Consider the following 12,298-nt stretch of genomic DNA (forward strand, 5'->3'; position numbering starts at 1 on the left):
TCAACACATCCACCAAGCTACACTACAATCATCACGGGACGAACATATCCCAATCATGAAAACCCTTGTTTATTGCACCCTCAACCAGTTCCATGGCCGCAACCCTTGAGTCCCAGTTCCAGTTCCCATCACCCAGCCTTGCCCCATCCGAAAAGGAAAAAAAATCCTATCCGCTATCCGCTGTGAGACTGAGTCTCAAGCTTACTCATGCATCCCAACGCCCAATGCTATCCTCGTCGTCATGTCATACAATGTGTAGCCAAAGGGCGGGTACACAGAACTGTCGTACACGTTAACAACCTTCCCCGCTCTTCTTTCCATCTCATTAGGACCTTATCACCGTCTTCCATTTTTCTCATGATGTCCCTCTCTCCATTTTTTGTCATTATCATCATCATCATCGCCATCATCACCATTCCATCCTCATCCCTCCCCTTGATCACCATTAGCTATTACCCTTTTCCTCCCCTCCCATGCCATTACCGAGAAAATAAGAAAACCAAACAAACACCATGCAAATAACGATACTCGCAGGCGACATGCGAAACATGTTCTCTCCGTCTTCTCCAGATTTCCCTCTTGTGAATCCTTTCTTCCACGACAAGGTCTCACGCTCTCGGGTTGGGTGTGGTTCGGTCAATAATGTCCAGCCCACTCAGGACCGTTCTCCGGCAGGCCCGGCTTGTCGTTGTTGGCATTGCATTGCTCCTGCCAGTTGGTGGGCGTGAACTTGTCGACGACGGCTTTGAAGGCGGCCTGATGAGAGAGAGTGAAAGTTGGTCAGTGCTCGTTCATCCTCGTCATTCCCAACCGATAACCCAAGACAGTTATAAAACTTACCAGAGTGCAGAAAGTCGCATCGCCCTTGTAATTGTTCCCCGGCTGCTTGCAGGCCGGGACGGTGACCACCTCGTCGTTGTAGCGCATGCGGACGTAGTAGCCGTCGAGCCGTTTCTTCTGGTCCTCGGTCAACTGGGCCAGCGGCTTGCGCCCGATGGGGTTTTTCGTCGTGGCGGACGACTTGGCCCCGGCGGCGAGCCCGGAAAGCGACGACCACCACGACTGTTGCTGCTTCGACCCGGCCGCCGACTCCTTCCCGTCCGTCTCCCGGAACATCTCGATGGCGAGGTGGCTCGTAAACGGGGGCCACTTGTCCGCCTCGAACGCGCCCATGCTCGCCAGCGCGCCCGCGAGCGTGGTGTCGTGGCACCCGTTCAGTGCGAACCTGACGCTCTTGTCCGTGTTCTCGACGCTCTCCACCATGCGCTGGACGACGTCCCCCATCATGGGGCCCATGCCCAGCATCCGGTACTCCTGCGACTCCTTGAACCCGGCGAACCACTCTTCGGTGACGATCCGGTCAATGACGGACATGGTCTCGGGATTATAGAACTCGGCGGGCAGACGCGTCTCCGGGCCGTGAGCAAGCGAGCTGTTGATGGTGTCCATAACACCTGACAAGCGCGGGCTTGAATCGACGGCGATCCGCTGGCCCTCCGGCATCCACTTGCCCAGGCGGCGGTTGATGAGGTCCATCTCTGGAGAATTGTTCCAGCGCTCGGCGGTGCGTTTGCCGAAGGCCCGCATAAGGCTGGCAAGGCGCTGACAGTTGGTCTCATTGGGATACAGGGTCTCGTCGGTGGGGGTGCGCTTGATGATGGTTGGCACAGGGAAGCGGCCGTCGGGACCCGGCTGGCGAGCGGAGGGAGGATAAAGCGCAGCCATGGTCTGGTGGAGCGACTCCATTGAGCGCTTGACGGGGGTAGTGCGGAAGTAGAAGGCGCCCGAGTCAGCGAGGGTGGGGGTCAGGGTTGCCGGGAGGAAGCCCAGGCGATCTACATAGAGTGTGCGCAGACGCTGGCCGAGCAGGTAGGTAGTACGGCGACCTAGGTCGGTGAGGCTGCCCATGTCACAGACGCCGTCACGTTTACCAGACGGATCCTGACCGACTATGGGAGAGTCGTTGGGGCCGATGGTTTCGAGACGGCGCCTCCAATGGAGAATATCAATAGGGGTGCTGGGAGGGTGGGCAGATGGGCCACGGATGGCGGCGGCCATGTGCTGGGCGGCAGAACAGTAGGGCCACCAGGCCTTGAGGCCGGCGTTCTCGAAACGGGGCCGCACGGGAGTCCGCTCGCCATGGCGCATGAAGACGTGGACCTGGTGAAGGCGAAGCCCGGCAGGATAGAGCTTCCGGAGCTCATCGTCCGTGTAGGCTGGACGGGGAATAAGGCTCGTCATTGTGAAAGCGGGTGGTGAGAGTCAGTGGGAGAAGTACACAAGAGCTGGAGGATGTCTGGTCTTGAGGAGGGAACTGTGATGGTTCCTGGCCCTGGAGAAGTCGGTCGTCGTGCCACTTCAAGTGACCAATTAAGCTCGTATATGTGGTACAATCGGGAGATTAATTCGCAGCCCACGAGATGGGAATTGGGATTGGCTCCGGGGAGCTAGAGTTGCATATCCGGCACCAGAAATGGGAAGATGGAAGATGGGGTGAGGGAAGGAAAGTGAAGAAAGTGAAGGGAGGTTGGAAAAGAAACAAAAAGTAGAAAGCCGAAAAGAATCCAAGCCAAAAAAAATTATATTCAAAGCGAGCGTCGGTGCGTATCGAATACCCGGTCCTATTGTCTATTGTTTCAGGTGGACCGAGCGTCAACAATAGCCCCGGGGGTTCTTCCGGTGTTGTCGTCCGAAGTTTTGGATCCGAGATGGAGGGTCCTGGGGGGTTCTGAGTGGTTGGTGTTGGTGTTCCTGCCCGATTCTCCACCCGCGGACCGGACGTGGGGCCGGCCTTGGCATCGACGGGCCGATGGCTGCATTGTTCCTGTCAGCTTCAACTTTTTTTCAACGTCAAGGAAAAAGAAGCCAGACCCCCTTCAGGTCCTTCGCCAGACATCCACCCCCATCCATCACCTCCTTTTTTGTTGGCTGTGGACGCAATCGCATGTATCACATGTCGTCCCCGACAATGAGCATTCCTTAGCCGAATTTTGTCCAATCTTCCCAACCTTTGGACCCAAAATGATGATGCGGGACCCGACTCTCGCGGGGCGCGGGGTCTGTCTTCGATGTCAGTTTCGCCTCCTCGTCGCCGCCCATACCAGGGCTCGACGCGGCATTGCGACATCTGCCAGTGCTCCCAGACCGCACAACGCCGCTGCCACCGCCCAAGATGAATCCCTCCTGCAGAATGAGGGGTGGGTGAACGCCGACGCCTCAGAACCCCCATCCTCAATTCCGGTCATGCGCCCGATCCCCGATGGCCTTCCCCCACGCCGCGCCTCGTCGCTCGCCATGTTCCAAACAATTGTCGAGAGGCAGGCCAATCTACCAGCTGCACTCGGAGGTACCGCCGGACTCGAGCTTGTCAAGGACGTGGCCAAGATCCAAACCATGCTGGAGAAGGAGGGCGCCACTCTGGCCGAGGCCTTTGCCTACTTTGAAAACTCGGTCTATCCCCAGCTCAAAGACAGCGGCTCCGTACCTCAGATCATAAAGAATCAGATCGCCGCTGTCCTTCTGGAACCCATCGCCCTCGCAAAACCCCGCAGCTTTGACTCCAATGAGCTCCCTAGCGTCGCCCGCATCACCGAGATCATGATCGAGTTGGACGTGCTCCGCCCGTCTGCCTGGGCCGCACTCATCCTCGAGCTGGTCCAGCATGTCTACCGCCAGAAGACCATTCCCGAGGCGTACTCGTCCGTTAGGCACTTCGAGACCGCCATGGCTCTCCGAGATGTCCTTCTGCGCGACCTGCTTGGAGCCTGGCGGGCTTTCTGTGCCCAGAGAATCAAGACTCCTGAGAGCCCGGCGCCAAAACAAGCAGCAAAGGACACTCAAAACGGAAAGAAGTCCCAGAACGCAACGCTTCAGAAAGCCTTTGGAGCCATGTTCCCGCAGTATCTTGTACCGTCGTTGCTGAAGCCTTCCCTCGCCGCTTTTGCTACATACAAACTCTTGACGGAGCCCTTTAACCGCCCCCGTTCCACCAAGGAAGATGCCGCGCCCTTCCTCGACATGATGAGAACACTCATCTTCCAAACACGTCCCCCGCGGCGAGAAGATTATGAGACCGTCCTCAACGCCTACCCCGACTTGCCTCGGTTCCTATGGCCTCGTAAGCCGGTCAAAGACGCCAGTTTTCTGGACGCAACCTCTGCCTTTGGCGACAAGTCCCGCGATACCATGGCCAAAATACATCGCCAGCTCAGCGAGGCCGTCTCGAGCAAGAACCTCAATGCTGTTACGAGAATTTGGAAGCAGTTCTGGGGCGAGGAGGCGACTCCTTCTGCTGAGCGGGTCACCGAGCTTGCGCAGCACCAAGAACTGTTTGACTTTTTCATCTACGCATACGCCGGGCTGCGGAAACCTCAACTGGCCATCGATGTCTGGAACAACATGGAGCGCATCGGCATCAAGCCCACCATCAAGACGTGGAGCTCCATGCTGCAAGGCTTCGTCAAGGCCGGCAGCCTCCAGGGTCTCCTCACCGTTTGGAACAAGCTGGTCCACTCCGGGGTCAAACTCGACACGGCCATCTGGACGGCTCGCATCCACGGTCTCTTCGCCTGTGGCGATCCCGACGGCGGCCTGCGCGCCCTTGACGAGATGGCCAACATCTGGGCGAACCGAACCGACCCCCAGTTCTCCAACATTGCTGTCCAGCCCACCATCGAACCCGTCAACGCCGCTCTCGCCGGCCTCCTCCGCCTGAACCGTCCCCGCAGCGACATCAACAAACTGCTCACCTGGGCCTCCCGCAAGGGCATCAACCCGGACCTGTACACCTTCAACACGCTGCTCCGCCCGCTCGTCCGCGCCGGCGACATGGCCGGCATCGACGAAGTCCTGACCGCCATGCGCAGCATTAACATCCAAGCCGACGGCGCCACCTGGGCCGTCCTGCTCGAGGGCGTGCTGTACCAAATCGGCCACCTCCCGCCGCCGCAACAAGTCTCGCTGGTCGAGCGCGTCCTCGAAACCATGAAGGCCTCGGGCGTCGAGGTCAACATGCTCCTCTACGCCAAGATCATCCACCTCCTCCTCCGCGAAGGGGACGCGGCCGAGGAGCCCGTGAAGGCCGTCCTCGCGCACATCTGGCACCGCGGCCTGGAGCTCACGTCGCACATCTACACCATGCTCGCCGACCACTACTTTTCGCGCGACCCACCCGACTGCGAGGCGGTCGCCGCGCTGATCGAGAACCGTCGCCTGCATCAGAACCGCGCCATCGACCGCGTGTTTTGGGAACGCGTCGTCAGCGGGTACGCGCAGGCGGGGGAGGTGGCGCGCGCGCTTGAGGTGTTTGACAGGGTCTTGTTGGCGGCGGGGTCGACGGTGACGTTTTCGACGCTGTACGACCTGCTCAGGCCGCTGATCGCGATGGGGGATTTGCGCAGCGCGCAGAGGGTGGTGGAGGCGGCGAGGAAGATTGGGAGGGTGGATGATGGCGGGGGAACTGGTGGTGGTGGTGGTGGTGGTGGTGGTATGGCGGCGCAGGGGAAGAGGTATTGGAGGCATCGGTTTTGGCATTTGGCGTATAAGCATGGGCTGATGGGCGAAGGGTTGGAGGAGAAGTTTTTGAAGGCGAATAGTGAGGCTGGGTTGGAGGGGGTGGTGGGGTGGTGAGTGAGGGGGGGAAGGTAGGTTGTTTGGAGAAGGGATGGAGTAGGTATGAATGTTGCTTGGTGATGTAAAACTGAGTACGTGGTAGATGAGGATATGGTGGTTCAATGTACATACATAGGAACTCAAACTCGTAGGAGCCGTAACGCACACTCGATACACTCGATAGATGATGCTCACCCAGGCTTGTCCTCATGAAACACAGTGCCTACACAATCATCCTATGGTACAGGGACTTTGGGGCGGGAGCAACATTGGGACTGCGGCACCGAGGTACAGGCATTGTGTGAGATAGGATTTCTGCGTGGTGATTCTGAAGTGGTCTGCAACAGAGAGGTAGCCTAGACTCTCCGTACTATGTATGACCTCATCGTGTATCTTTGTTCTTTTCGAACCATGGGACTCATCAGTTGTTCCAGTGTTGTTGAGCGTGACGTGGTGCCGTGATGACAACATGATATGGAAACTCTAATTACCCCCATACAAATGTCCTGGATGAATAGAAGCAGCGAGGATATAGGCTGGATGGTATTAGGTACCTACGGCAGTTTACAATTACGACTACTATACGAGTAGTACCTGAACTCCGGTAATTCCAGTAATCCAGCGATACCCGGAGTACTTACTCCGTTTTAGTGCGGCTGGCATATTCCGAATTGATCGGAGTATTCTAGAAAAGTCGAACCACTGCGCAGATGATCTGGCGGCTCGGGCATGTCCGTGATGGTTGTTTGGTGTTTGAGATTTGTTTGTTGTTTCGGAAGGGGGTGCTGAGGGGTATGAGGAGGACGAGAAGGGGAGGGGATGCGGTTTATGCTTGGGTTGGGCCCGGGCTCGTACCGAGTTGATACAATAATACTGCTCCATAGGTGAGCGGTGAGGTATAGTGTAGGTGGTCAGAGAGAAGCATGATTTGTTTTCTTGCGACAATCCGGAGTTGAGGGAGGAGTGGGCTGATCGGTGGAGGAGTTGTTTGTGGTGTTCGGATTGATAGAGTGTTGTGTTCGCGACTCGAGCCGCAAAGGGGCTAGAAGGTTTGAGTGTTGTGTCAGACACCTCACTCGTTCGGTAGAACATCCGAGTTTGTTTTGTTTACGACTACTTGTCCGCTGCTGGTTCGAGGCTCGACACAGGTAAGATGAAGCGGTTTCAGCTTTCTCAAATGAATGACCAAATCAACACGAGAATTGCAAATCTCGATCCGTTCAGCTGGGTGCGTCAGGACAAGATGAGGAACAACACAACACCAGGTCTCAGTCTCAGGCAACCAAACACACGACGGGACGGCATGGGATCGGATCAGCATTGACAAATTTAACTACTCCTTCCTTGTGAGCCCTTCTAACCAAGGACTCGGGCGACGGGAGGGAGTTCGTGGTTCGTTCGTCCGTTCATTCGAAAAACATTGCAGCTCATCAGGGCTCGCAGGAGATGATCTGCTGCCGCGCAGTCTCCAATCACGAACTCGGAGAGGCGAACGAGGATTATAGAACTGAGATGATAATGTTCCGGGTGGCTGACTGATCGATGGGGAACTGTAAGCCTGTGGAATTCAGCCTTCTTCGGTACCTGACCTGAACAACCCAGCTGGCCGGGTACGGACGGACGGACGAGAGGTGGTGCAGTCAGTCAGCGTCCATGCATGTGCTGCCAAATCCTTCCCGTCTTTCTCTCATTCTCAGCTCTGTCTGGGTGCTGACGGGTAAAACGGATTTGCTGCCCGACGAGCCGATTATATTCGGGCTCGCCAACAATTGACTCTTCCATCTTAATGATTATTGTGATGGCCGCTGGCCGCATTTGAGGCGACCGTCATCAAACCCTGCTGGGCCGCATCCGGGGTTGCACAAGCCTGATTGACAAGAAAAGTGGCTGATTGGTGTTGAGGGACGCCAGCATTTCTCAAGCCAGCCAGCCACAGCTCGCTCTGTTCCTTGCGTTGAGATCCGATCTGGCTTGTGGCGACTTGGTTCGGTCACCGATTAGGCCGCTTTGGGCTTTGATTTTGGGCAGAGCGAGAGCTGGATCGGGCTGGATCTGGGTGATGAGGCGGCCTCTCCAAGGCGGCCACGCTCACAAAGGAAAAACGGCCTCAGCAGCTATCTTTGTGAAAAAGACAACGTTTTTAGCGTTGATTGACGCGATCTCAGCGACAAGGCATTAACGCGGGGGAAGGCCATTGACCAATCAGACGTCCCAGATGCCAGACGCAAGCGAGCGAACTGCGGGCCGCGGAGTGGATCCCGTCTCAGGAACACGCGGGAGTGGGTCAGAAAGCGACGCTGCCGGCCAATGTCAGGCCGGGACAAGCGTCTCCCTTTCTGCTCAAGCATCGATCCAGAGTTCCATTGATCTGAAGGAGACTCTCAATTTGAAACAGGCTCTGAGAACCCCCCAAGTGTATGGCCAAACGGCCGTCCACGTCACGTCAGGGACACGAACTTTGAGATGAGATGAGATCAGGGCAACACAATTCCAATTGTCCTGGACATCGGACAAATCCGCGACAAAGACAACAAATTCTCGGATTGGACGGGCAACACGTGAAAGTCGGTGAGATCGGTGAGCCCTTCAGCCCTGCCAGGACAGCCCTGGGACCAGAAACCAGCCACGCAGGTGCGTAAATGGAGGAAGCAGATGAATGCAATGACGGAGCTGGCTTCGGGTGCTGCAGCCACCCATCATCATTACCCACAGGTATCGTGGCACCTGTCGGCGATGGCAAGAAGACAATCCCAGCCGATTACTTACCTACTCCCCGTAGTCAACAGGGAGAAGTGAGGATCCAAAGAACCGGAGAGTCCGAAAGAGATCGGTGTGGTGCTCCCTGGACACCTTATCCTGGACAACCTGGAAGACTCTCAAGGCAGGTCTGGGATACTGTACGGTCCGGATACCTATTCCCGTCCACGGCCTACTCTGGTGTTGGGTTCAATCCTCAGTTCAGTTCAGGAAGCCCAGTCTGAACCAACCTCACAAACTCAAATTTCCCGGGAATAATCGTCAACTTCTCTCGCTACTGTCAAGCCAATTGAGCCGCCAGCCGACGCACTCTGCACGTCGCTGCACCTGAAGCATGCAGCCAGCACGCACGCAAGCACACTCGACGCAGGTCGAATGCAACCCTCCCTCCCGTTTCCGCTGAGGCTGGTCCTGCCATGCCAGGGCCAGGGCTGTTTTGGAAGAGGATCCTCCTTGTCAGCCGCCCCGAATCTGTCATGGTGGTCCGTGTTGCGCGTTGTGTTCGACAATCCCGGTCTGAGGGGGGCTTGCCTCAACCTTAGTGTAGCGGCCTGCATCTGCATCCGGATAGGCTTTCTGGGCCACCACGAGGGAAGTCCCGCATCTCCGCGAGCCAGGCCATGATTTGTTGCGCACACGAGAATCTGAGGCGTCGCTGCTTGCTGAGATCCATACATATGTCCTAGGTTGTCCCGTCCGTGGTGTCGTCTTCATTGTGTTATCCGTACTCCGTAATACCATCTTGCTTCGCCATTTTGACAGACGACGCGGCCACCATATATCGATGCATTAAAGGCACCACTCATCGCCTTCTTACTCTTGACTCTCATACTAATAGTCCGTACGACCCGATCGCATTCAAGCTCCCACTCCCGAACCCATCTGCGGCACAGTCGCATTCACTATATTTCTTGCGTTGGGGCTCCCGCTCGAAGCCGCAACGACCTGCTCCATTGGGTCGTCCAAGGGGACAAACTCGAAACACGGACCCTCGGCCGTCTGCGCTCTTGTCCGTCGCTTGCGTGCGTTAAGCGCCGTCCACTCGATATCAACGCCGCGGGCGAACCACCTCCGTTCGGCGCATCCATCACGGCGCTTCCCACTTCCCTTGGCCTCTTCTCATTGGTCCCGGCGCTCAACCCTTCATTCATCAGAGACACGGTGCTCCCGTTGCTACCGTCTTGTTACCCGCCGCCCGCGTCTAACTCGCCTGCCACCTTCAGCAGGCAGGTCCTGTATAAGAGATTCTCGAAACCCTCTGCGTCGTCTTGTGTGTCTGTTATCTTGAGTGGTCCCCAACGCTGCCACCAAGGCCGTCACACATCCTCGGGCATGGATCCCAACACGACACTCTTTACTTTCATGTTGTGAGTCGCTCTCTTTTTGAAAAGGATCGAGCCTACACACATTCGTTTAATCGTCTCTCGTTGTCTATTTCCCTCTGCGGCTCAGTCTGGTCCTGCGCTCGCTTGTCTGTCTTGCTTTTGGTCACTCGCTCTGTTTTGAGTCCTCTTTTGTGTTTTCGAGGAACTACTACTCTCTTTAATTCATGTATGTCTCGAGTTTGTGCACATGCATCTGCGCCCATGTCTCATTATTAGAATTTCCTCGGACTCGATGAAAACAAAATACTGACTCACCACCCACAGACAAACACATCCGTCAGTCAGGACGGTTCATCTCATCGGTTCTTGGGATAACTTCACAAAGTGCTACCCAATGGAGCGTGATACTCGCCGGGACCGTGGCCAGTGGCGCGGTTGCTACACCTTCCAGGATGCTACCCGTGAGGACGATGCCGGCAACGTCCCCAAGCGCAATGGTGGCCTGAAGATGGGCAACACATACTACTATTACGTGCGTACCCCTCGTCGTCCGTCCGAGTCGCCGGTAAACTCCGCGCTTCTCGTCAGACAGTCACTGACCGAGTCATCGCAACAGTACGAAGTCGACGGGTCTTCTGAGACTTATGATCCCACCCAGCCTTCCACTACCACCTGCCCCTACCTTCCCGGGCAGCCTGTCAACACCCTTTATGTGCCAGTCGAGAAGTCCCTCCGGAGGCGAAGCGCTTCCCTGACATCTCTGCGCTCCGAGGACTTCCGCACCATGGACCCAGCCAGCAAGTTCATCGCGCCGCGGCCGGCGCCCTCCCCTCCGGAGCCCATCCGCCGCCTCGGCACTGCTCCGCCACAGCAGCAGCAGCGGCAGCGCATGCAATCATCGTTCAAGCGCCCCTCTCGTTCCCCATCCCCGAGCTCCCGCTGGGTCTTTTCCCCGCGCCGTCTGTTCAGCCGCAAGTCGAGCAGCTCCTCCCTGGCGGAGATGCAATCCTCACAACAACAACCCACCAACGTTGACGTTGCCCCAACCACCACCACCTACCGTCCTCCCACCTCCATGTCCTTCTCCTCGCAGGCCGAACAGGACACCCGCTCCCTCCGCTCCGAGTCCGCCACGGGCAGCCGCTCGCGCGACATCTCCCCGGAGTCCCTGCGCCGCTTCCTCCTCGATGACACGCCCCTGCACCCCCAGCCCGACGAGGTCGTTGTCGTCCCACCGCCAACCCTCCAAATCCCAGAGGACATCGCCGAAGAGCTCGAAGACGACGACAACTTTGCCACCTCGGCCGTGTCGACGGATAGCATGCTCTTCACCACGGGCCTGTCCCCGCCTCCTCCGCCGCATGCGCACCAGAACAAGGCGACGACGGTGCCGGCACCGCCCACCCGCCCGCCTCCGCGCATTCCGTCGCTTGATATCGCGCCTGCCGGTTCCGGGGAGGTGTACGATTCCGAGCTGCTCCTCAGGTCTCCCAGCGCCGAGTCGACGCATAGCTCGCTCCCGCCCGAGTTTGACGACCTGTCGGATAGCGAGGAGGAGTATGATGAGGATGAGGAGGAAGACTTTGAGGTGACGATGGTGGCCCATCACCAGCACCAGCAGCAGATTCGTCCCATGACGGCTGCTACCGTCGACGGGAAGGCTGTGACGACGCATATGGGGGTGTCGGGGGATGCGGGGCTGGGCGAGCTGGTGAGTGAGTTGGGGTGGATGGCGGATGTGATTCGGCCTTGATTAGAAAAACCTTGGAGCAGGTTTTTTTGTCTTGTCTATTATTGGGATAGATGGGATAGGGGTATCTACACATCAATCTAGATGCCTGAGATAATTTGGTGGGAGGCTTTTTGGCTTGTTTTGCTTGCATAGCGGATACATGGCGCTCTTGGACAGGATTGGGATTTGGGATAGATATCTCCCTTTTCTTGTTTATTGTATTACTTCTCAAGGAGAAGGAAAGAAAAGGGAAAAAAGGAGGATAAGCGGGACTTTTATGGTGGTTTGATGCCGTGGTATGGATGAATGGATGGATGCTTGGATGGATGTACAGATGATTGTACGTATTATGGATTGGATGAGATGAGATAGGATAGGATGAACGAACCAGACGCGATTAAGCGCGGTTCATGGAATTAATGGATTGAATGATGGATGGACTAATGTATCCCTAGTGTTGAGTATCGTGTGAGGACTGGACTGGACTGGACTGGGCTGGAGTTGTATGTGCCACTACGTACCATGTATGTACTTGGATAGATTAAGATTTGGAAAGAATACAATCCTAACATAATTCAACAGACTTTGTGTCGACAATTCACATCTCCAAACACGCTTGTTGCCCTCAGGTGTGTTTACTGCCTCCAACTCCAAGGATATCTCTCAGTATATCCTGCCTTTCAGTTATCCTACCCATCCATCTGTCCATCAATCCCCAACCCCGCCGGAGCCCGTTAACCAAACAAGATCTAACCCTCACCCTCAGAAACCGAACGCCATCGCCGGCGGTTCTTCTCCCCGTCTTCAATTCAATCCCTACACAGAAGGCACCGCACATTACTAATATCTCACCAAACATCCTGTTCTGCCTTAC

At 56.4% G+C, this 12,298-nt stretch overlaps 3 protein-coding genes across 3 annotated transcripts; 2 read left to right on the forward strand and 1 right to left on the reverse strand.

Annotated features, from left to right (window-relative positions):
* Nucleotides 1-636: 636 nt before the first annotated feature.
* VTJ04DRAFT_427 (uncharacterized protein) lies at nucleotides 637-2,241 on the reverse strand (the record flags this gene model as incomplete). The annotated part of the gene is made up of 2 exons (XM_069362261.1): nucleotides 637-756; nucleotides 841-2,241. The coding sequence occupies 2 exons, from the start codon at nucleotides 2,239-2,241 to the stop codon at nucleotides 637-639; spliced, it is 1,521 nt and encodes a 506-aa protein (XP_069223037.1).
* Nucleotides 2,242-3,021: 780 nt separating this feature from the next.
* Nucleotides 3,022-5,628, forward strand: VTJ04DRAFT_428 (uncharacterized protein; the record flags this gene model as incomplete). The annotated part of the gene is made up of 1 exon (XM_069362272.1): nucleotides 3,022-5,628. The coding sequence occupies one exon, from the start codon at nucleotides 3,022-3,024 to the stop codon at nucleotides 5,626-5,628; it is 2,607 nt and encodes an 868-aa protein (XP_069223038.1).
* Nucleotides 5,629-10,086: 4,458 nt separating this feature from the next.
* VTJ04DRAFT_429 (uncharacterized protein) lies at nucleotides 10,087-11,445 on the forward strand (the record flags this gene model as incomplete). Its single annotated transcript, XM_069362283.1, has 1 exon — nucleotides 10,087-11,445. One exon carries the CDS (start codon nucleotides 10,087-10,089, stop codon nucleotides 11,443-11,445), a length of 1,359 nt encoding a protein of 452 aa, XP_069223039.1.
* Between the last annotated feature and the right edge of the window lie 853 nt (nucleotides 11,446-12,298).

Source organism: Mycothermus thermophilus, assembly GCF_041956435.1.
Source record: "Mycothermus thermophilus strain CBS 625.91 unplaced genomic scaffold VTJ04scaffold_1, whole genome shotgun sequence".
NCBI lineage: Eukaryota > Fungi > Ascomycota > Sordariomycetes > Sordariales > Chaetomiaceae > Mycothermus > Mycothermus thermophilus.